This window comes from Orcinus orca, chromosome 7 (genome assembly GCF_937001465.1).
Source record: "Orcinus orca chromosome 7, mOrcOrc1.1, whole genome shotgun sequence".
Lineage (NCBI taxonomy): Eukaryota > Metazoa > Chordata > Mammalia > Artiodactyla > Delphinidae > Orcinus > Orcinus orca.
In genome coordinates, this window is record NC_064565.1 from 54483169 (window position 1) to 54509063 (window position 25895).

The following is a 25895-nucleotide window of genomic DNA, read 5'->3' on the forward strand; positions in this document are numbered from 1 at the left end:
GGCAGACCAAAACAGGAGGATGGCCATTTAAAACAGTGATTTAAAAAAGTGAAAGACAATTACTTGAAATATTTATGAAATCACTTCATAGTAGTCATCCAGGGCCAGATTCTCACCCTTTATCACTCTATGGGGACATTGTGACATTTATCCAGGATCCCGAGATTAATTTAGGAAAAGAAATTCATATTTTGGTATGAGTTTTTAAAAAACAAATAAACTGCCATTGTCTTCTAAATTCTCTTTTGAAACTTTTAGTAATGACTGAAGCTTAAGGGGGTATATTTTAAGTCAATTGTTTCCTTTTTATGTTGAATGGAAAATGCTGTCCTCTGTCCTCTGGTCCAAACAACGTGTTTGTTTACTTTTGTTTTATACATATGTATATAATTTATATATATATATAAATTATATATAAATATATATATACATAGGTTATGAAATACCTATGTTTACATATATTTATATATGTATATATTGTTATGCATACTATAAATTATATATATTTTGTATGTATACATACACACATATATTTCAAACAGCCAAATAAAATCTTTCTTACGGTCAACCATATTTAATCCAACAATTTTGAAAAGCAAAAACTCTTTATTTCATTTTTAACTCAGGTAGTGCCCATAGTTTATACCTCCCAACCTCTGCGTGTGTCTAGGCAGGGCACAGGGAGGAGGAGAGAACTGGGTTTAAAATTCATTTAGCTTGTCCAATACTATTAACTTTGTAAATGCAACCGCTACCCGTCAGCACATTCTGAATATAGAAATAAAAACAGTGCGGGCAAAGAAGGAGAGCCTGTGAAGATTCTTGGAGAAAACGTGGTAATAGACAAATGTGAAATAAAGAGAATTGTTGTGCTTCCGTGAGCCACGAGAGAGCTATATATGTCCTGCAGCAAATTTATGGCTTTGAATATCCTGGAGAATTTATGTCTCTATGCAAATTCACTCAGAACTTTGAAGTCTTTTTTGCATTTGCTCGAGCCATACTGCTTCCATTCAAATCTCAGCAGCGTGTACCTAGTAAGTTCATGGTCTGGATAGTTGGGTGTATATAGAAAAATGCATTTGTGTAAATGCAATTCGAATTAAATTTAGAAAGTTAAAGAGTAAATAGAATAATGTAAAAACAAATCATTGAAGGAAGTGCAGTTAGTGTACTTGAAGAGGTGATGTTACATCAGACTTCAAAGGAATCTTTAAGGATTTTTCAAAAATTAATTTCCTGCTTTCTGATTACCAGTCTGTCTTTGTCATCACTTGAAACTAGAGACCATATTGTAAGCTTGGAAAAGATGTTAGGGCAAACATGTCGTACTCAGTCTAGCAGTATGGAACATAGTCTAAAATCTACAAATAACTGTTGTCATCTCAAAATCGCATGTGTAGGTTTTAGGTTGTATTATCACTATATGTGTCCTCCTGAACTTCTGGTGCCTATGAAATAGAAAAAAGAAGAAAATAACTTATAACATATAGCAGGAAAATATTCAAAATAATTGAGTATTCAAAACAATCACATTTCTTCATTTTAACCTGGCATTTCTTAGGAAACAAAACATATGATTGCATTTTTATCGCCTATTCTAAAATTTAAATAGAATTGTATCAGTTTTATTGAAGAGTATAAGGACGATAAAATTACAAAATGATTTTAAAGGTCTTATTTTTATTCCATAGTATTAGACACATGGCAACATTATAGTAATACTTTGTCTAGGACAGTTGGAAAATAATCTGTACTAAATTAACCAATTTTCCAAACAGGTAAAGTTTATGACTTAAATGGCCAGTTTTTTAAAATGTGTTAATTGCTTTCATGGAAGCAAAATACAGTGCATGCCATTCTGCCTTATTGAGCAAAGTAGAAATCCATTTAGCTTTTCTTCATGGCATAAGAATCATTATTTCCATCGTTACATTGACTTATTGCAAATGATAACACTGTTCGCCAACTGTACACCAACACTAAATGGTGTTCCTATTAATATGCTTTTTGCATATAGTTTTATATGTTTTTTATATACTTTATATGCTTTTTATAAATTTACTCCTTCTTTTCTCATGTTAATATTTATTTTAATAGTTAACAATTATTCCTTATCTGAGAGTAATTCGAAAATCAAGTTTGTGCACTTTATTTTACATTAACTTCTAAATCATTTAGACTTCAGTGGGCAAAGAGAGAGAGATAACATCCCTCTATACTTCTCCTATGTACTGAACTTCTGACACGTACGTATATGTAGTATACTGAGCATAGAAACATAGAAAATAGAATTTGTTTTAGTTTTCTTATGTTCAGGATATTGAAAATCATGTTTGAGCTCTAGATAAATGAGAAATTGGTTCTTGTTGCTACAATGAGAATCTGTCATAGTAAACCACCAACAGAAATTTGAAATTACTTTGTCTAATAAGGAAATGAGGAATCTCTAACAGGTATACCAAAGAAAACACGCAGACCAATTGTTTTGGTGGTGTTTGACTAAACATTGGTGTCATATACCTATTCTTGCCAATTTCAGGAATTGTGTCTATTTCATTCTTAAATCCTGGGGCTTTGTGATACACCATCACCATGCTAGTTAGGAAGAGTTGTCACTCAGGCAATCTCTTATTTCCATGCAAGCTTACGAATCCACATATTCATTTAGAAATGCATTTAGTCGTGTGTGTGTGTGCGCGTGTGTGTGCATGCATGCACGTACACGTGTGCACACCTAACATTCTCCCCAATCACATACAAGAAAAGTAAGACAACAGAGCCATCAATCCCCATTTCTTTTAAAATTCACTAGTATAATGCATGTGTAAAGATACACGAGGTGGCTAATACCGTAACAGCTAATAGGTGGTCTCTTACACTTTGAAGACCTTTGAAAAGCTGAAGGAATATTGCTTCTCATTCTGTAAGAATTAGAATAGTCCAAACTATTGGGGAAAAGCTCCATATTCTGGTCTTTTTTTGCCCATTAATATTTAAAAAGGCCTGAGAACTACTTTAACGAACCTGGGTAACTTTGTTTAATACAATAAAACATTGTAAACTTAGGGCAATTCATGAACAATTGAAAAACCAGGAAAGTACTGTATATTGTTTTCTTGATAAGTAAGTGCTTTTATTATGTAGTTTATTGAGTGTGTGAGTTCAAGCTGTATCATGGAGTGTGAAAAGACTGAATAGGACAGTGGTTTGGAGCTTACCTTCATGTTCCAACCCTGGTGTCACTTCTAAGACATGGTCTGCAACTTACAATCCATGTGGCCTTGGACAGGGTACTTGAAAACTCTAAGTCTCATCTTCATCTGCAAAGTGGGGATAACTGTCTCTATATCAAAGGGTTTTTATGAAAATGAAATGGCATGATGCATGCCTGGCACAAAATAAGATCATTTTAAGTGATAACTAATATTGCTATTTTTCATCCCACAGGGGTTGATTCCCTGGTGCTGATAAGACAAGTTCAGCTTAAGCCTATAGTTAAAGATAATCTTGATAAAACATCTTAGACTTCAATGGATGAGGAAAAGACGTGTTTTCCAAAAATAGAAAGCCACTAAGAGTTTATTGGAGGTCATACCTAGGAGGTACTAAGCAGCTGATATCTTATAATCAGATGGGACAAGTAGAGAAGGCAGTCACCAAATTCAAACTATATGTGGCTTCATAGATAGCTTAAATCTTACCAACCAGAAGCATAATAACCACAAAATCCTCACATAGGATGTAGTAATATGTGATTTTCTGAGCTCTCTTGTTTTATATCACTTGTTGCTTTAAAATGTTTCATCTTTGGGCCTTTGCCTACTATTTTTTCTTTTCCATGTTGACTTTGTACAATTAAGGCATTAGTTGTTCATTCTATTCACCACCGTTCCTATCTTATCCATAGACTATGGACCTTTCAATTACAGAGGGAGCCTGGCTCATGTTAGGTGCCCAAGAAATGTTTGCTGAGCCAGTGCTGTTGTGGAGCATGAGTCCAGTTCTACCTCATGACTTAAAAGTGCTAATTTGTTTGAATCATGAAACGATCTCTATTCATGGACTTACTGCTATTTTACACTTCCTGTGTATCAGAATGATGTCTAGGAATATTACATCAATTGATATAGCCACAAGGTTTTTCAGAAGAAATTTAGAAAATATATCTACATTTTTTTACTTAAAAATTATTATAATAGTAGCATACCTAGAAGTGATAACTATACATTGGTAACAAGTGTCGGATAAATTGGTTGGGGAGGAATATCATGACTCTGCTTTTGTGAAACTTGTTTGAATGATGAAACTTTTCTAAATAGTGGGTTTCCAAGTTTTAAAAGATTGTATGAGCGTGGTGTGATTTTTTTCTATTGTGAACCAGTTTTAATTTATGCCAGTAGAACCTTCACTGAGACTTGACAATCCAAGTATTAATCTTACTCTCTAAATTATTTTTACTAATTGCTGCTTAATGTGATGTCAGCTGAAGGTTGAATAACTATTGTTCTCTGCCTTAGATAGTAGAAATCTATATCTTGCCTAAGGTAGTAATCATTTTAAAGAACATCCAAAGTACTTTCTTCTACGTACTCTAATTTTTAAAATCTTCTTTATTTTTTTGCACAGTATCTTTGGCAGGATCCCAGTGCTTAGATGGGTATAGTCCTAAAGCTTGACCATATTTTATTCTGATGTCCACTTTAGAGTACTGTATGAGGGAAGTGTTTTTAAATATCCTTTCACTTCAGACTATTCTAATGATTCTTCTGAAGGAAAAGGATGTCATATTTCTTACATACCTTTTGAGCTACACTGACTACTTTATTATTTAGTCAGAAACTTTCTAAAAGACTGAAGAGAAACTTCTTAAGTGCTAAGGAGAAAAAAATACGTTATCTTCCAGTGCTGCAGTAGTAATTCTAAATTCTTCCATGTCTGTGTGGTCTTTTTTTTTTCCTTAATGTGGTAAGTCTTGCCAATCTTCCAGGAAACTAGGCTAAATACTCCGCTTTAGTCGTAATAGCAAGCACATCAAATAAATTTTTCGTTGGTACTTTTGTCGTTGGGGTAGGAAAAATAGGCTGACAACAGACACTTGATCAATTTTCAACAGTTTTAAAAGCCTTATCATGTTCTTGGTTGGGTCTCTGTGCTCTTGCTAACTGAAAACACGTCCTGAAAGTTAACGTTGGGGAAGGACTTTTGGCTTTCAGTTCACATGTATTCTGCTATATCATGTTGACAAATAACAAGTAATGAACAATGTTTAGGGTTAAGAGGCATTAAAAACCAAGTTCTGGGTATCTTATATGGATCCTAATCCCAATGACAGGTAATATGGAAAGCTTCTTGGGGTCTCCCCAGCCAGACATTCATAAAGAACCCCTTTACCATTAGTAAGTGGAGTAGCCTTCCATCCCTTTGTCAGCAGGGCATAAATCAATTTAGCCATTGCAGTTTGCACACAGTGAGGGAAGAGGTATGGACAGTTAGAGGCACCTACCTTTGATGGAGAATCCATGGGTAAATGACGTGCATTTGTGCACTGTTTTCAGGGATAAGCACTCATTTCTTTAATCAAATTCTCAAACTGCAAATCATCAAGCTGCAAAACTGTCGAAATCCAAAGCACATAAAGTAACTCAGACCTCTAACTCAAGGTCATGGGCAACTCCGGCACAAGGAATTCATACATAATTGGGGAACCCTACAATCATTTCTCCAAAAAAATATTCATTAGACAAGAGTGCTCCCAGCATTTTTGGCTTAAGCAGACACCTAGACAAGAGAAGTGTATTTGGCTAACTTGTACTTCTTGAATTGGCAAGCCACCAGTAGCATTTTTCACATTGGTGGTGCCCCATGGAAACACCTTGCAGGATTTTATCTTGTGAATTAATTGCCAAATCCCTATCTTCTTGGCGGCAGATAGGTTAATTTCTTGCCAAATGGGTTAAGGCAGAAATAGCCCTAGTATTGTGAAAGAAGTTATCCCTTTTTTTTTTAAGAGAAATGCATAAGCATTCTGAGACCTGTGGCGTGATAAGTGTTCAAGGCATTGAAATCTGATGCCAACTTCTTAAGATAATGATTATCTTATTTAGCAGAAACTTTAGCCAATAGTCAGTGTTTGATTAACATAACAGTGTAAGGGCAGTAGCAGTGTGAGTGTTAGGGCAGAACAAAGATTACTCAAATTCATGGTGTAAAAAATTTGAGGAGGAAAAGGATTGAATATAAATTAACTCGTTTAAAATTGTATCCTGATAGTTAGGAACACATCTGGATAACTAATGATTTCCCACCAGAAAATAAAAATAACACAGTATGATGTTTTTTTAGCCAAGCTCTCTTTTGTTGAGTATTGGAATAAAACCTACACACCATCAATTGAGCAACTGTCCTCTTCATCCTCTCTCTAGCCCTGTAGACAATCTGGTTGATGAAGTGTGACATTGTGAATAATCTTGCTTTTGCCAACTCAACTTCTCCCACCTGCTATCACAGATGAGCCACACACCAGTATTTTCATCAACTTGTTTGCAGTACTTCTCATCTCATCATTTGAATTTGGTGAAGCAACCAGAAGAAACATCAAAATTGTTTTCCATTCTGCATGAAAGTAAAGAAGAATAAGCTTCTTTTTCTATGCAACTTAATCCTGACACTGGTGTTTCCTGTTCAAGGCGAACAGCCTGAGCTTATCAAAGTCGTTGGGAGAGAACAGTCATGGTTTCTTAGCTTTTTGTGCTTGCTGGAAGAATTTGATGAAGATGTAAAATAGATGATTTTGTTCTTTGACAAATCATGAAGAAACGTCCTTCATGTCAGGTTATAATGCAGTTAACATGCTCCTTTGATGTATGCCATATCACCAAGGCAGAAGGGTGTTTGTTAATGACCTTTGCAGTTAAAGGTTGCTCTCATTTTGATCAACTACAAAACTAGCAAGCAAGCAATGCAAAGGATATACGCAGACTCCCAGGTAAAAGTGAACAGAGGGGCTCTAGACACCGCCCTTGTTCCTGAGAGAGGACCATGTAAAGCTCCCGGTTTAAGCAGCCTCCATTGGAATTAAGGACCTGCCAGGTCAAATGAACCAGGAACTCACAGCTCACCACCCTTTCTTTTATCAGGCCAGGGAAGAAACAGCATCTCACCAAAAAGACCTCCTCATTACCATATAAGGAAATTCTTGCCATGCCAGAATTACTTCCTTTTAAATTCGTTTTTTCCTGTGTCAGTGACAGGCCATGCCTGCCCTAAGCCTATTAACCGTCTCCCACCTCCTCACCTTTTTTTCAATAGTTTGATAAACTCTTGATTCACCCTAATAACCTTACATATTTTATTTACTGGGTTTTGTCTGATTGGTAAAGGACAGGAATATTCACGTATGGTATTTCCAGTTGGTAGGTGGCATTTTTTTATGTAGATGTTTTGTTGATTTTATAGTCATTCTACTTTCTCACCAAGAGCACCAGTTAGGGTTGTGAGAAGAGATGCAGGCTGCCCAGTTAAATTTAAATTTCAGATAAGCAACAAATAATAAGTAAAATGATATCTCAAATGCTATTTATTTTTTTATCTAAAATTCAAATTTAACTGGGTGTCCTGTTTTAATTTGCTAAATATTTTAATTTGCTAAATCTGGCAACCCTAAAATGATTCTTCTCCAAATCAGACAACTTGCTCTTCAGAACTAGGAGATTGATGATGCTCTTAAGGCATTTTTCCTGTGGTCATTTCCCTATAATGCAGAGCAAAACATTGGGAAATAGGGACAGAATGTAAGAAGAAAAAAGGATTAAACATTAGATGAATATAAATGGGATAGTAAGAACTCAATGGGTTACCTGGGAAAGCTATGAAATTTTTAGGCAGTCAAAAGAGAGGGATATGAACCAGGTCCTAACAAATACCCAAAGTTTAGCTTCAGTAGTTCTTCCAGAGGCATTAAAATGTACATTTTTATCCAGTGTCTTACTTATCTTCACCCTGCAGCCTTCTGGTTTCCAACACTTTTTCCAGAATTATATTAAATAAAATAATTGTATTTACTTATAACCATAGAAAATCTAGTGTAGTTGATCAGTATCTTTTTGAGGAGAAATGGAAACATTTATACTTTTCTACTACTCTTTCTTTAAATGTGTCCAGAGACTTCTTACATCTAACACAAATATGAAATAAATAGTATATGATAATTAAGAATAACAGGTATCCAAAATTACAAGATGTTTATTAGAGTTTTAAAATAAAGTAGTTCAGGGCTTCCCTGGTGGCGCAGTGGTTGAGAGTCCGCCTGCCGATGCAGGGGACACGGGTTCGTGCCCCGGTCCGGAAGAATCCCACATGCCGCGGAGCTGCTGGGCCCATGAGCCATGGCCGCTGAGCCTGCGCGTCCGGAGCCTGTGCTCCGCAACGGGAGAGGCCACAGCAGTGAGAGGCCCGCGTACCGCAAAATAAATAAATAAAAATAAATAAAAAATAAAATAAAATAAAGTGGTTCTTAATTGAATTTGGCAATAGAAAGGGCACTTAGGTGTAGGGAAAGAGGAATCCCAAACTGAGAAGCCGGCCAAGTGTTGAATTCATGGATGTTTTGTCGAAAGCCTTACTTTCGGTTTCAAGGTTTGTAGGATTCGCTCGCAAAATAACCTCTCTACACTCAGTTAAACAAGAATTTAGAGAGAGTTTATTGAATTAACAAATAACAGTATACTAATTAAGAAAAGAATAGTATAACTAAGAAAGAATAGTAAAGGCAGAGGTATATACATCACCGAATTGGGGAAGCACCTACATCCAGGTCCAAGCGGCGCTGGGAAGTCCCTTGAACAGCAATCTGGAGTCCCAGTTGAGGAGGTCCCGGGCCGTGCGTCCACCCCTCGGGTGAGACTTCAGTTTGCCACTCGAAGGAGCCCAGCTTTTAGCACCAGGCCGCAGGCCGCTAACAATCAGCCTACTTGCAGGTTTGCAGCTCTGGTTGTTGTCATAAATGCCTTGGTCTTAACTCATAAGTTTTGGAATGTTCTTGATCCCCAGAGGCTGGCCAGACCCTCAAGGTGAAAGAAGTCCCATGACTTACGCTCTATCTTATCTAGGGGTTTATTATTGATTCTGGCCTGGGTGTAGCTCAGCAGTTAGGCATGCAGTCAGCTTTAGCATCATTATCCAGTCGCCTCTGAAGCCAGAACAAGACTACTTTACTAGCTTCCCCAACAACGGACTCTATTAATAAGTGAAAAAATTAGATAAATCAGTGTTAGACAAGGGAAGAATATTGGCTTTGAAATGCAGTTGAACTTACTGAGTGAGGTTCTCTGAGGTGATAGCAAATTGGCTGGCTCCTTGTCTACTGGCCACGTAGTCGAATGGTCGCAGGGCTGACACCTGACCCAAAACGGGCTAAAAGGTTGCTCATGCTTTGGAACATTAAACTTGAACTGTGAGACGTAGAAGTTGTTGGGCTTAAACCTGGTAACTGTGGTGCTCTAAAAAAAAGGATCATGGAATTTCTACAACCATAATCCCAGAAGCTGTCCTTATTCCTGCAGTTCCTCAATTTTTCATTTCAGCTCTATCTTAGATTGCTGGAACTAGTTCAGTATTTTTCCAACAGATGTCTTTGTGCTTAAGTTAGCTAGAATTGGCTTTTGGGTTGCTTGCAAGCAAAAAAAAAAAAATTATATGACGCTTTGAGGTCAATTTCATCTCATTTTAATTCTCATCTAATCAAATATGCCAGATATTTTGATAGGAGAGATAGAGTGGTGAATGAGATGTACATGATTCTGCTTACGGGGCTTTTAGTCTATCAGAGAAAATAGACACTGACAAAATAATTAAAGTATGGAAATAGAAGGGTTTCATTCATTCATCAAACACATATTTACTGAGCCTCTATTAGATATAAAGCATTGTTCTAGACCCTTGGAACATCAGTTCAGAGATCCCTGCCCTGGTATCTTCCAGCAGTGAGAGGCCCGCATACCACAAAAAAAATAATTAATAAAGCTAAAAATACATAAATAAATAATGTGGATTTAGGAGGTGATAAGTGCTGTGGGAAAAGAAATCAAAAAGTAGATCGGAAAGAATCATGCATACATCAAAAGGCTTAGAGTCCAGAGAGAAAAAGCAGGTTAGAGAAACTGAATTATTATTAGTGCTGAAATATTGGCAAAAAGGCCAATGGCTCAAAAAGAAGATGAAGTTAGCCAGAGTTAGCCAGAGTATATTGTTAAGGACTTTATAAGCCATTTTGAGGATTTTGAACTTTATCCTAAGGTAATCCAAAGCCACTTAAGAGTTTTAAGCTGCTGACCATGATCACATTTGCAATTTAAATTTATCGTTGTTCCTCCAACCTGGAAAACCCATTGAAAGCAAAGAGTAGTGGATGGGAGAGAATAATTAGGATGTGGCTGTCCCAGTCCAAATGAGAAATGGTGATACCCTTGACTAACATGTGTTTCTTGAATTGGAAAATGGTAGCTGTGTTTAAATGGCTGATAACGAGACTTAGAGTCTCAGCTTATCATATTTAGAGTAAATTAATGCCTGTTCAGGTTTATCTTCTGTTCTTTGAGCTTTGATGCTGTTTGCCAACTTGAAATGTTGACCACTTTTTCACTGGCTTCATACCTACCAAGTTTAATTATGCCTCGTCTTTGGGAACAAAAATATATTATTAAATGACTATTTAAGGAGCTATGGCAGCCACAGGACAAGCATTGATTCTGCTCACTTGCATCTATACCTAGCTAGCCACCTATTGTCCTCAAATTCTGAGAGAACCAATACAGGGTACAAGCAAACCAAGTATATACAACTCCTTTATTAACAGGGTCTTTTCCCTAAATTCTTTTTTTTTTTTTTTAGTATTTGTTTAAGGATCTCTTTGTTTTTCTTTTTTTTTTTCTTTCTTTTATTTTTATTTTTTTTCCCTAAATTCTTATATTCTTTTCTTTCCTAGTGAGCTAGTATAGATGCTGTAGGCGAAAACCACATGCTCCCATTACCATTCCACTATTAGGTCTTGATCAAGGTTTATATACTTGTAAGCAATAGGTCGTTTGGCCCTCATAATTCGTTAGGACATCTTGTTATGCTCACAATGTTTTTTAAAGGCTGTGAAACTAGACAGGTGTTTCGCTTGGTTGCTGCAAAGCAATTTAGCACTTAACCAGTTTCATGGGTATAAGTTAAAGTTATGCCCACTTGTAATTATTTGAATGTTTAATTTCCAGCATAGATACTAATCCCACCTTAAACAGTCAGTTCCTTTGTCCCTTTGACCTGGGAATAGCTTAGGCTCTTTCAGTCTCAAAGATGTAGACAGAAATTACAGCCAACCTTCAACTCCATTGCTTCAAGTCTTGCCAGTACAAATGTAATAACAAAGGGAAAAGAGACTTTTGAATTCCCTCATCATCCCTCCAAAAATTTCCCCTCTCGTGCTTGAGGAGGTGAGAAAGGAAGAGAAGAGTACCACGTACCACATTTTGCCATGTTTGAATATAGTTTCCTTTGGGCCTGTTGGGTATCCTTGAGAAATCTGCCTTTCTTAAGGAAGCTGGGGGAGGTCAGATGGGAAAGTAGAGCTTAAGGACATGGTTTTTAACTGTTCCCATTGCAATATCTTATTATAAAAATGTACTTTTTAAACATGGATTTCCTTTTTGTATTATTTTGTCTTGGTGTCTCTCCCTCATGAATTACTTTGCATCTTGTTTGAAGTGAACAATTTTAAAATTTATATCCTGTCCTACTTTTCTTTCAGGAACTTTACTTAAAATATCTGTTTTTCTCTCCACCCTCTCAGATATGCATGAACATCTTATGCATTTCACACTCTTTAAGATGGAGAAAATAATAAGCTAATCTGAATAGTGGTGAAATCAGTCAGAGTAGAGATTTTATTCTCAAAAGAATAGACAGTGTAGTGTCGTCTTATTGCTATCAGTTATCTCTATTGTTAATGTAAGTCGTGAAAAAGACATAAATTAGTAAAACAAGGCAGTAGAACATGAATTTGCAGGTTATTCTCAATTCCATGCAGCCCAGCATAGTGGATGCTTGCTCCTTGGGAGCAGGTAACACATTCTACTCCTTTTTGTATCCCCTACTCCGCCCAAGGAGGCAAGCATATGCATACCAGTTACTAAACACGTGAATAGATGAGTAGAGTAAGTTGAAATTAATGATACTTAACAGACATCTAATACTGTACTTATAGAATTCACACCAGTGACGGACCAAGAAGATTTTGACTAGGAATTGAGTGCTGGGTTATATAACTCTCTAGGGCTGGTGTGTGGACACACCCAAGGAAGGAAAAGTCCAAGGAAGGAAAAGTCCAAGGAAGGAGCTACTGGAGAACAGACTAGAAATTAGACAAATGGCCCTCCAATTTGAGGATGTATCAGAATCACCTGGAGGGCTTCATAAAGCAGAGTGCTAGGCCCTACCCTCTGGGAGTTTCTGATTCAGTAGATCTGGAACGAGGCTTGAGAATTTGCATTTAGGGGCTTACCTGGTGGTGCAGTGGTTGAGAGTCCGCCTGCCGATGCAGGGGACACGGGTTCGTGCCCCGGTTCTGGGAAGATCCCACGTGCCGTGGAGCGGCTGGGCCCGTGAGCCATGGCCGCTGAGCCTGCGCGTCCGGAGCCTGTGCTCCGCAACGGGAGAGGCCACAGCAGTGAGAGGCCCGCGTACCGCAAAAAAAAAAAAAGAGAGAGAGAATTTGCATTTCCCTCCCAGGTGATGCTTATGCTGCTAATCCCAGTAGCAGACCTTGAAAACTACTGAATTAAAATTTGGAAAACTCGCCCAGCTAAGGGGATCTGGTCAGGCTGCCTGCTCTGTGATCTGCACGGAGAAGGCGTTATTACAGAGATTTCTGAGGGCAGTGCCTAGATAATGTAACTAAGAACTCAAAAGAGAGCTAAAATCAGCTGACATAATGAGATGGAAGATAGAATGCATGGAATCAATTTAGCAATACTTTCAGCTAAGTTAAATTAATTTAACAATGTAAGACCATCACATATATCTAAGCTAATTTATATATAAGTTATTCCTGAAAATATTCTTACACTGCAAGGAAAGTTTATGCCCTTCAGCTGACTGTGTATATGTCAAGGTAAATGGGGAAGGTAGAGAAAGGGCAGCTCAAGGAAAGGGGAAAACCCATTCATCCTAGAGAAAGGATTTAGGAGAAACCGTATCCACTACCCACACCTCACTCTTCCCACCCAACTAGTGCTACGTCCCAACTAACTAGCCTTAGGAGGTTTCCGAAACAGTAGCAGCAGCTTCAGCAACCAGGTGTCATAGGGACATACTTCACCTTATTGTAATATTTCAATGGAAACTACCTAAAATTTAGACCTGATTTCATATAGTGCTCAGCTAATTAGGTTTCTTACATTTTAAAACTTGAGTACGAAGTTTTTGCATATTTACATGTGTTCCTTCCAGCAATCATTTAGGACTTTGGGGAACATTGGTGTTTATTTTCGATACAGAATCTTATGGACTTAGGTGGATTTTCTCAATTTGCCAACAAAAAGGAATAAAGGTATTGCATTAAAATGAACTATGTCTAAAAAAGTTGATACATTTTGGTAAGCAAATGGTCAACTGCTCATATTTAATTTAATTTTTGTTAATTTGTAAATGTTTTTTAAAAAACTGCTTAGTGATCCTTTCAAGGGAAAGCTCAGCTCATGTATAAAAAGCCACATAAAAATGACTCCGGGACCTTGGCTGCACATCAGCGGTCAGATATTTCAATGCTTCGTTGCTCCCGTTCCTGCTACAGGTACATGTGACAGCGCTGCAGCGATGAGTGGAATTTTAAAGAGGAAGTTTGAAGAAGTTGACGGCTCCTCCCCCTGCTCCTCTGTGCGGGAATCAGATGATGAAGTTTCCAGCAGTGAAAGTGCTGACAGTGGGGACAGTGTCAATCCATCCACTTCTAATCATTTTCCCCGTAAGTATGGAAACTATACCTGAAACCGATTGTCTGCTTCTACAGTGAAAATAATTGTATCATCTTGGTCATTTTTTAACTTTTATTACTAGTTTGTTTTTGTTTTTACAGTTGAGCTAAAAACAAAACATGATTAAGTAAAAATGAAATATTTCTGAGGCATCAGTGGGTTCCTTTATTTAGAATGCTTTTGGGAGTGGATTATTTGATAGTGTTAACCAACTGATTCAATGGAAAAAATGACATTTTATTATTATTACTTTTCAAAGGAAGCACCCTACTCCAACAGTAGATGGGGAAGGACAAGTCCAGGCACAAAAATATGTATCCTCCCATAGCTGAAATGATATTCTAGGAGGAAAACATAAAGTGGGGAGGATGTATTTGGCAGTGGAAGTTCTAGGTTCAGTGGGAAAGAGCATAGCCAACCATGCGTTAAGAAATGAAAAAGCAGCAAAACTCTCCCAAGTGTGCGAGTGCAGAGTATACCTCTTTTTCACTCATCCCTTTATTCTCTTATCCTTAAGAATAATATTTAAAGCCCACAAAGGAAAAAAAGGTGTATGCTTTCTCTTTTTCCTTTTTCTGCCACACTGTAACATCACTCCTTCCTGTCAGACAAGGTGAGGTTTGAAGGACTGACAGGAAGATTTTGTAAGGAAATACAATCTACAGGCTAAAGGAAACTGACTATTAATAGCTAAATAATCTTGAATTTATATTTACAACAGGAAGATTTTAATATATTATGATATGATAGATAACTAGTCTTAGTTTTTTTATTTTTCAGTTAAGTAGCTGATTTTATTAATATGTGATTCCATAACATAAAATTTATTTTGGAAATGTGACAACGCAGAAAACCAAGAGAATTAACCATATTTTTAAGAGGTAATAAGGAACTCAGTAAAACTATTGAACACAAAACAAACATACAAAATCGACAGCATTCCTTTAAGCAAGCAAAATTAATAGAAAATATAATGAAAGGGCAACTACACTTATTATAACAGGAAAAAATCATCAAATATTCAGGGACAAGGTTATTGTGTGATGTAGGTGATCTTCAAATACATTTACATATATCATTATGATGTGAAATGAGCTTGTGTTTTGATTCAAAAGAAGATATATGTTTACCTATTTGGCCTTAATATTAACAGTGATAATAACAACAACATCATCATCTGACAGGGTTCTGTGAAGATCAAAGAGCAAGTGAGATAATACATATGAAGGAACTTTATAAAATGTCAACTACTAAGCGCATGTTATATTAAAAATTATTCTCATAGCTAACATTTACTGGGTACATGCTGTGATTCAGTAGTTTTATATACATTATTCCTATTCTTTATAGCAATCCTGGAAGTACCATTACTTTCAGTTTACGAAGGAAATGACTGAGGATCAAAGAGGCTAAACATCTTGCCCAAGATCACACAGGATTAAAGCCTAGACATACATATATACACACACACACACACGTATATATATGTCCATATATTTATGTGTTCCACCCCATAGCCTTCACCTTTTCCATTATCTCACTCTGCCCTTTAGTTATGTAATATTGGACATATCTTTAAAATGTGATTTATTGTGAGTTAGAAAAGAATACTGGAATTAATGAAGAGACAGGTTATGTTTCTGGTAAACATTTATAAAGGTAAATCTGTTAAAGCTTTCCACATTAATTTATGAATATAAAAGGATAATCTCAATAAAACCCTCAACTGGATTTTCTTAGAAGGTGATGGAATAATAAAAATCCATTTGGAAAAATAAGCTAATGAGAATAAAGGGATGTTTTTTAAAAGAAGCCATAAATGTTGAAAAGCCACTCCAGATATCAAATAATAGTAGAAAATTATATAGTTTAACATTTTCGGTACCATGTTAGATCTAGGAAAATAGAGAAAATCTCAACATAGTATAGATAAGAATTTTTTATATATATATATATATATATATATATATATATATATACACACACACACAAGTGTATATGAATAGGGCATTATAAAACAATGGGAAAAGGAGTATTTAATAAATGGTTTTGGTATTAGAGTTTGAAAAAGAAAAATTTAGATAACACATCTCACAACATTGCCAAAATACATTTCAGATGGATTAAGTAGACAAATATTTTTAAAAATCAAATCCCAGGGGAAGTTTCATATTTGGTAGGATTGTTGTCTGAGTGTTGAAGTAACATAAAAAAGTTACATTGCAAAATACTTAACATATTTATATAAAAATATTAAACATACCTGATCCCCAAAAATCCCAAAGTAAAATAATCTATATTGGAAAAAAAATATTTGCAGTTAATAGTTAATATGGTAAAGCGTTACTGTCTGAATAGCGAATAAAAAAACACATAAATTTTTATATAAATTAAGATACACACCCCCAAACATAATCTACATGATAGGAAATATGATTAGCAAATATTTTGAAGCATTTAACACCAGTAGTAATAACACAGATTAAAATAATACTAATGAGATTTCATTAGTATGAAATCATGGAAATTTCATCTCCTTGAAATTAGTGTTCCTCCCTTCAACAGAAAATACTAATACCTAAGTGCTGGTGAAGGTCGCAGTACAAATTTTGCATACATCCATATTGCTTTTGATGGCAATGAAATTTATAAAAGTGTCTGTTTAGCACTTTGGAAATATAAGAGCCATAATGATATTCATATCTATAAGTCTGTACTTCAGAGAATTTATCTGAAGGGGGAAACATCAAAAACATGGGGAAAAGTGCATAACTGAAAATGTTGGTTCTTGAGGGAAATAACAAAAAATGGGAACTGGGGCAGGGAAGAGGAAGGTAACATGTCTAAGAGTGGGGAAATGATGCATTAAGTTATGGTAGCTTATACAATTAATTAATTTACATGATAGGTATGAAGACAGGAGATAATGTTAAGAAAAGCAGAACACAAAATTTTACCTACACTGTCAGGGAAAGTCTCTGTATCATAATGGCAAAGAATGGTAAGGTGCTTTAAAAACTGAAAACGATTTGATTTGTTGAAGTATTAGAATGATAGATTAATTTTCATATTTATTAATTTTTATTTCAGTTAATATTTATACATCCCACAACAAAGAAATTTTAAATTTAAACTAAAATGATAACTGTAGTTCTGATTGTGTTTATGTAAGCAAATGGCATGATCAGCTAAATCATGCAATACTTCAGCTAACTAGTAAAGGGTTTTTATGAGTTATGTCCAACAGATGTTATTTTTCCTGTTGAAGAAAATAGAAATATTTTGTGATGCCCAAGAATTTATTGAAATTTTCAACTCATTATTTATTATCAGTGGTAGTTGGCAATGGTTAGTTTATGAAATTGCTGATTTAACTTTGTATTAAATGAAATCTGGTGGAGATTTTTCATGATTTTTAAAGATAATTAAATGATTGATTTAATAAAAAGTGCCTTTTTGATTTAATAGTCTGTTTAGTTCACCATATTCACATTATGGAGAAGGAAAAAAAGAAAAAGTGAGAGAAAAAAACCCCCAAAATCAAAAATTCTCCCTCAAATATTTGCTTTATAAAAGATCTGAACATGTTAACCAATGTAAAAGAAATAGTTTAAAAGATTTCTTGTTTCTAGAAATGTATTTCAGATTATTTGCTAGCCCCAAATTGATGCACAAATTTTTATAAAATGTTTTATTTATTTTTTCAGCTAAAGTACAGTGATCTTATCTGCATATGAATCTATGAACATACATTTTTAGAAATATTGTTATTGATGAATCTTATTTCTTTAATATATTTTTCTACTTTCAAGAAAAAAAGTAGTTACCTTAGAGTAAAAAAGGATTTTTGATGACTATCAAATTTGTGTAGTATTAGGAAACCAAATTTAGCTTCACACTGAGATCTTTTAAGATACAGTTATTTAAATCTCACTCGTCATGAGCTCATCTTTCAAGTTTAAAATGTCAGATGCACTCAGTGCTTTATAAGCATTAACATATTGTATAACATAACATTTTGTTATCATTGCAAATATAGGAATTGATGAAACTGTGTGGTACAAGTCAGCAGCTATGGTAGTAGAAAATTCCATCTATCCTAAGCTTTCTATAAGCTATTCAACTTGCAGCACATCACATTATGATAGTAAAAGCTTCGAAATATAAATCAGTAAAGGCATATGGCTTTTACCTTGGACTTTTGAGTTTTGCTAGGCAACTAGCATACTTACCAGCAATGAACCAAGGTCATATCTTATGCTTCCCTTGAGATAGAAGTAGCTGGATTCTGTATTGCTGTGGAACACTTTGTTTCATCAAATCCCTGTGCCTCTATAGCCAATCAGCCTGTACTTGAGTGCTGTCAAAAGGAGAGCTACAGAGAAGCTGGAATGATTTTTTTTTTCTGCCCTCTCAAGGTTCCTGGCGCTTCACACGAGTAATGAGAAGCTGTATGATGAAAGGAACACATTTTTCCTGAAACAGAGTGTTTCTACAGATAAATATATAGTATTTAGGAAGTGGAAATATCAAAAGGCAAAATGATAGGTATTCTAAATTGCACACGAAAACAGGTAGTGTATGTCTTATATAGGGATAAGAGTTTCTAATTTACACTTTCACATTCTTGGGTTCATTTGATATCCTAAAGTTGTTGTGTGATTAGGAGCCATTATTGTACCCATTTTATAAAAGTAGAAATTAACATTCAGAGATATATTATTAATTTATCCAATGGCTGAGATTTTAATGTTTTCCTCCCTCCTTCCTTCCTTTCTTTCTTACTTCCCTCTCTTTTCTCTCTGAATAAACAGGCATAAATACGCTGCCATGTGCACCCAAGTCACAGTCTTCCTCCAATGTCATTTCCCTCACAATGACTGCACATTTCATAGTGGGATTAGAGACAAAAAATCAAAAGAAATCAGATCTTGACATGAAACTTTGTAGTGGAAGTATGACCGAAACATATCTATTCTCTTTACCGAGCAGTTAAAATGCATTGAAAATCTAGATTCAGTTTTGACAAATATAGTGTATCTTATGTTACAGTCTCTGTGGTAGGTGCTTTCAGACATGTCAAAATGATAGACTACAAGTAATAAATACACCTCAGAGATACAGTGACAGATCATGTCTACTCAGCATTGTGGTATTAATTTGAGAACTTACTATAGCAAAGACAAACATAGCAATCTATCCCTAGATCAGTGATTTTTCAAACAATGGAGGAGTGTTAAGGCAGAAACTGAACATAGAAATTTTAGGGAAGTCTTTGAGCAGGACTTAGGACCACATGACCCTCAAAAGCTCCTTACTACCCTGTAATAATATGGTTCTAAGAACAAGGATCAAAATAGCATCTTAAGTTAGAGCAGACACCAAGTGGGAAAAGATAAGCAGCGTAGGTCAAGGCACCTCTGATGAGCTATTAAATTAAGACATCTCCAGACTCTGACTCTGCAGCTCCTTATGTTGGAAAAGAACCAAATAGCCTGGCCTTGTGAGATCAGACCTGGAACCAGTTGCAGATCTATTATACTAGGTCATGTCCCTATCTGAACACCAGACATGGACCAGTTGAGTTATTAAGTATTAAGTTTAGTTTAGTGGAAATGTGGGAGTTTAAGTAGTTGGCACAATTACGAGTGGAGGAAATAGATAGGAGTTAGTGGTCCATTTGGAAAATACTCACTTGAATGTACTATAAAAGCCATTGGCTGATACAGTGGAATTATTTTCAGATCATTTCATCTGAGAGATCTGAGAGATCCAGTATGATAAATCAGAAATAGTCAACCATTGCTGCCTCCTCTGACCTTACTTAGACCATCCTTCAGGTTGAAATGTCTTCTACTCTGCCTCTCAATCTCTAACTATAAAGTTATGTACCTGCTACAAGGCTCATATCAAATATTTCTTTCTCCATGAACACTTTACCACGTCTCTCATGATACTCATCCTCTTTGCCTGAATCTCCTGGTATGTCACCAACATTCAAAACCTTTGGCAATGGTTTTCTAACTTCTTTCCATCTCAGTTTTGCCCACCAAGCCATGATGTCAGTAGCCATGTTGAACTCATTGAACCATTAGCCTCATGTTTCCTTGACCACCTCTATTCTGGAGTCTTCCATTCCATTCACGTCCTTTACCTCCACTCCATATAGCTGCTTACGTCCACAGCTTCACCCAGGATAGTTCTATAAACTAGTACAGCTCTATCACCGAAATATCAAATTTCAGTGTTCCAAACTCAGACCATAACCTGTTTTCCTTCCACTTCCTTTCTCCCCCTACCCATTTTTTTTACCTCATCCTGTTTTCCCCCAACATAACACCCATGTCTTGTCTTTACATATCTTTCCACTCCACCCTTTACATTTGCTCCATTATTTCAGCTTTTTTTTTTTTTTGGAGTCTTGGACTCAACCATTTTCCTCCCATATCCTTCACTCCATATTTCCTTTTTATTCAAAACATCCGAACACTTTAAGGAAGTTTTGGAGAAAATGACGAAACTGTATGTTTTCAAACTCAGCTGCCTGTTACTGCCACAAAACATCCTCCTAAGGTGCCCACGGTCATTTTCTTTTCTATCTCAAAGAGCAGAGTGTTCATCAGACTCATCAAGTCCCTCCACCTCCTACCTCATATTCAACAGATCACCTTGCCTTCACTGTGAATGCTACCTTCCTATTTGTCCTTATCTGCATGTCCTTACATTCTACCTTTAAGCAGAGCCGTCAAAATGAGTTTTAAAGGAATGAGTGTAAGCTCATCAAAGGCAGGAACTCAGTCTTTGTATGCCTAGTATCTAGTAGGCACTTAATAAATATTGGATAACAGATTGACCTGAAGAGTCAGGTTTATATATATGTATACAACGTACGTGTGTGTGTGTGTGTGTATATATATATACACTGTTGAGTGAAATACACAAGTTGCAAATAAGACAGTACTTACATAATTAAAACACACAGACAACACTCTATTTTATGGAAGTAAAAATATACATAGGAAGGGCTGATACACAACAATGTGGGGATTGGTTCCTCTAGAGAGAAAGGATATAAGAAGGGGTGGTGGCTGCTTTAGCTGTACTTTCTCACTTTCACTTATATTTTAAAAGGAGCAATCTAAAATAAGTATGCAAAATATTAACACTATACACTGTTATAGTGTATATACAGTAAATCCCACATAACATTTTTGCCTCTTCTATGGTGTTAATATAGAACATTGTTTCTTTATTTATCAGTAAAGTAGCTGCTTGTGTGTGGGAGCTATTGTAAAAGAAAAATATTTAGGTTTGCTATGATTTTGCTTTCCCTAGTGCATCAGGTGAATTTGTGAGAATGAGACTCTACTGCAAATTCCTTCAATTTGTTGTAACTGAAAAAGCCACAACCAAGGAGTCAGAAGATTCTCAATCTAGTTTTAGTTCTGTTACAAGTAGCTCTGACCGTGATTATATCATGTTTTTTCATTTGAAAAATGTGAAAATAGATTGATTTTAAGGTATTTTAAATTGCATAAGATTCAGATAATCCTTTTTCCCTCCAAATATAATATGCCTCTGGTAGTCTTTTTTGCTTGAGTTATTTATAGTATTGTATTTGAGGACATCTTTGTGCTTTCAGTGTTTATGCTTGTGTACTATTAGTGTACCTATATACAAGTCCAATAGAATATTCCATCTGGTGCTTTTAGTTTGTAGGTTCCACCCCTCAAAAAGAAGACAATCATGTGGGTTATTTTAATTGGTGACATTTTGGGCTGTCTTGATTAAACGGATAATGCACTCAAAGAATAGTACATTAGAACTGTAAAAAAGACAGTTTCATAAGGACTGAGTAAAATTAAGTAATGATGGTTGGAATAAGGAGTTGTGTATGTTGTTCTGTTGACAGTGAAATGTTGGAGAATAAATAGAATATTCATGTACTTACAATTTTAAAAATTATCTTCAAAGCTGTCTTTATCTGAGATGTATAAGTGAACACTCCAGAACATCTCATTACCACAAAGGAATATTCTAGCTAAAAATTTCTAAAGAAAGCTGCAAAAGAATGATGCATTGGAAGGAATGATTTATCTGGAATATGTTTAAAATGCATAGTCATTTGAAGCCATGGAATGTTATTTATAAAACTAAATATCTACATTTGTCTCATTTATGTGCTAATTGTGTTTTAATATTGATAGGGTCAACCCTACTTGTCCACAGAATGTACAGGCATTTAGGCAGTATACTTTAAGAGGCTTTTCTGTCCTAAAATATCTTCTACCACATAATTGGAATTCCCACCATTAATGTAATCGCTTTGGGATGATTCCTTTGGAATGTCTATTGAAATCCACAGGGCTTCCCTGGTGGCGCAGTGGTTGAGAGTCCGCCTGCCGATGCAGGGGACGCGGGTTCATGCCCCGGTCCGGGAAGATCCCACGTGCCACGGAGCGGCTGGGCCCGTGAGCCGTGGGCGCGGAGCCTGTGCTCCGCAATGGGAGAGGCCATGGCAGTGAGAGGTCCGCGTACCGAAAAAAAAAAAAAAAAAAAAAAAAAAATTCCACATATAGGTGGCCTATGTAGTCTATCTAGTAGTTAAAAATGTAATGTCTATACTCAAATTGCTTATATTCTCATCAAAGATTGTCTACTCAGGGGCAAGTAAGGTAGTATCTCTGATGTTTAGTTTCCTCATCTATAAATACCAATAAAAAATAGTATCTACATTATAAGTTTAATGGTGGCTTAAATGGGCGATATAGGCAAAATGCTTTACATTGTACTTCATATTTAGTAAGTGCCCAAGAAGTGTTAGCTATGATGATGATAATGGTTCCAATGAGGGACAACACAAATTTTATTAACAGTTATTTTGGAAAACTACCTATGCAGAGAATAACTCTCCAGAGGAAAGGAGACATATGATAGCTGTGGTTTTGGTAGGCTGGGAGAGAAGTCTGGAAAAGATATAGATTAGAGATGCAAATCCAAATATCTTCAGAACCAGGCAAGTCATAGAACTGTGAGAAAGCATCCAGGTGTATGACATGAAGGTATGGCGGATCTAGAGTATACCTCCCTAAAAGGAATTAGACTTAATGGTAACAATAATAACAATAAACCTGTCTAATCCAATGAAATTCTTCTTGAGGTTGTATTCAGTTTACTAACTACCTGTTTGCTACTCCTGGCCTAGGCATTGGAACATTATTCAGAGGATATCATGAGATTCAACACAACAGCTATGGAAGTAAGAATTTCCAAAGTATATTCTCCACTCTTGCTGGCATTAGTCCTAAAAAGTCATAAGGGTTCAGAATAATAGTCATAGCAGTACTAGCTGCCATTTATTGAACTTTCATTAAACACTCAGTGCGAGGGACTGCACTTACATTTTATGTATGTTATCTTAATTAGCATAACCTATGAAGCATCTGATGCTGATTTTAAGAAGCTGCTCAGAATCACAAAGCTAATATGTAGTGGGGCCAGCTTTTAGTCTTTATGTCAGTGTGACTCTGGAACCTGTACTTCTGTATTATTATATCATATTGTTTCCCATAATTATTGTTGAAAACAGCATTAACAGTCTTTCTCATTCGAGCATCACTTCTCAGATTTCTGAAAACATCTCCTAACTGTTTAGGAAATATAGTATAATCTACTGTTAATTAATAAAATAGCACATAGATTCCATTTCAAATGAGAGACACTCAGTAAATATTACATGGGTTGGGTTCAAAGTAAATAAGCTGTATTGGCTGACTAACTCTTTCCTTTGTGTTTAAATTGCAGGGCAGATAGTCAGAATTTTGTCCTCTTAGGTTTTTCTGAAGCTGAAGCACTTAGTCTTTTTCTGAATGACATTTTCTTTTTAGAGTAAAAGGAACAGGGAAGAAGAGTTGCTGACGTTGTTATGACTGAGGGTGTAAGGCTGGGCATTGTGGCACCTCCCAGCCAGGCCCACTTCCCCGCAGGAAGTGCTTCAGAGCTGCAGAGAAGAGGGTGTCTTGTCAGCTGCCTCCCCGTTGATTGACCACATCAGGCTTTAAAAATATCTATGATCTCATTAGCATCAGCCATTTGCAGAGCTCTCTTGTAGACCATCTTAATGGAAACGTGAGAGCTTTTATGAGTGCACTCTAGGATAGGATTTACGGGAAATAGTCACAGCAGGTGTTTGATGTCTTTTGGACTTATTCTCCTGAATTCTAGATACCATCAGAACATCAAGAGAGTGTGACTTTTGTGTAAATACCAGGACAGAGAAATAAGTGTTGGCACAGGTATTTCTGGAAAATTTTCTATAACATTTATCAAGGACAATTTACTAGAAGAAATGGATAGTAACTTGAGGCTTAAAAGTCAGAGAGGGAAGGAAGGAGGGGAGAGGAAGGGAGGGAGAAAGAAGATAATGCAGTCGATTGCACTGAAAATGTATACTTATATACTCAGAATATGGGATTAGGAAAGGAAAAGGGTAGTAAGCAGGAAAAGCATCATAGGGTAGAGGCGTGTGCTTGGCTCAGGGCCGAAGCACAGACAGCAGACAAGTAATAAATAAGAATGTGTATTAAAAAACCAATTGCTACTGTTCCAGTTAGCATCTCTTAAAGTTTCCAGTTAAGAGGCAGAGTCCATTGCAACCTGGCAAGAAGGGTGGGTTTCCTTTCAAATGGTAAAAGAAATGCGAGATTTAAAAAAATGATGTTTACTGCTATACTTTACATGCATTTATACAGTTAATGCCTATTACTTTTAATCCTAATTTTTCACATGAAGGAACTGGAACTCAGAGAAGGTTAGTGACGTTTTTCAGGGTCCTGTTTTTTTCTTTTTTTTGCGGTATGCGGGCCTCTCACTGTTGTGGCCTCTCCCGTTGCGGAGCACAGGCTCCGGACGCGCAGGCTCAGTGGCCATGGCTCACGGGCCCAGCCGCTCCACGGCATGTGGGATCTTCCGGGACCGGGGCACGAACCCGTGTCCCCTGCATCGGCAGGCGGACTCTCAACCACTGCGCCACCAGGGAAGCCCTCAGGGTCCTGTTTTTAATAAGTGGCAGAACCACATTCAAACCCTGGCCAGCTTCCTTCCAGTGCCTCCACTCTTAACCATGCACCTTTCCCTTTCTATGGAAGCCTCAAAGGACATGCTCAATGAAATCTTTTTCTTCTCTGATTTGCTTCTTAATCTAGGCTTGAATTTAACCCTTGCAGAAATCTATGTGGGTGTGATTTAATTTTCTAAGTATAAAATAAAATCATTAATTCAAGAAAGTCTTCATTGTACAGCTTTTATTAGTATTGCCTAAAAAGTAAAAACATTTATAATTTATCATATATGCCCTTGCTTTTAATAAAGACTACCTTTATATTGTCTGTGTAATACTTAAAAAACCACAAGATGCATGCCAAAATATTAAATACAAATTTGCCACATGCAAAGATTTTTTAAATATTATTTTTGTGGTTATTCTTGGTAATCGTTTAGTTCTCCAATTTTCAAATTTGTGTTTTGTATAGAGTAGCAAAATCAATTACCTTAGAATTCTTGAATAATAGAACTATGCATGTGTAAAGGAGTATATGTCAGAGTATTATATAAGCTGCATTCATTTGTCCAAAGTTTTGAGGACATATGGGTGAAAATATTGCTTGTAATGGTAACCAAATTTTCAGAAATGGAGACCTGATTGAAATAAAGAGGAATTTATTTGGGGTTTGTTAAGACTGCAGCCTGGGAGACAACAGATTTAAGAAGCACTTGAATTGTGTTTGCTAGGACTACAAAATGGGGAAGGCTTACAACGGCAAAAAAACTACAAGGTTCCATAAGTTGTTTGTCAGTAATTAGGACTGGAGCTGGCAAGAA

At 36.2% G+C, this 25895-nt stretch overlaps 1 protein-coding gene across 1 annotated transcript in view; it reads left to right on the top strand.

The window, feature by feature from the left end:
- The window catches only part of CSRNP3 (cysteine and serine rich nuclear protein 3), a 185688-nt gene that overhangs the window by 92913 nt on the left and 66880 nt on the right, over positions 1 to 25895 (top strand). The window contains exon 4 of the mRNA XM_033412594.2: positions 13835 to 14005. Coding sequence (XP_033268485.1) covers positions 13858 to 14005 — 148 coding nt within the window. The 5' untranslated portion in view covers positions 13835 to 13857. The remainder of the gene's footprint in view (positions 1 to 13834; positions 14006 to 25895) is intronic.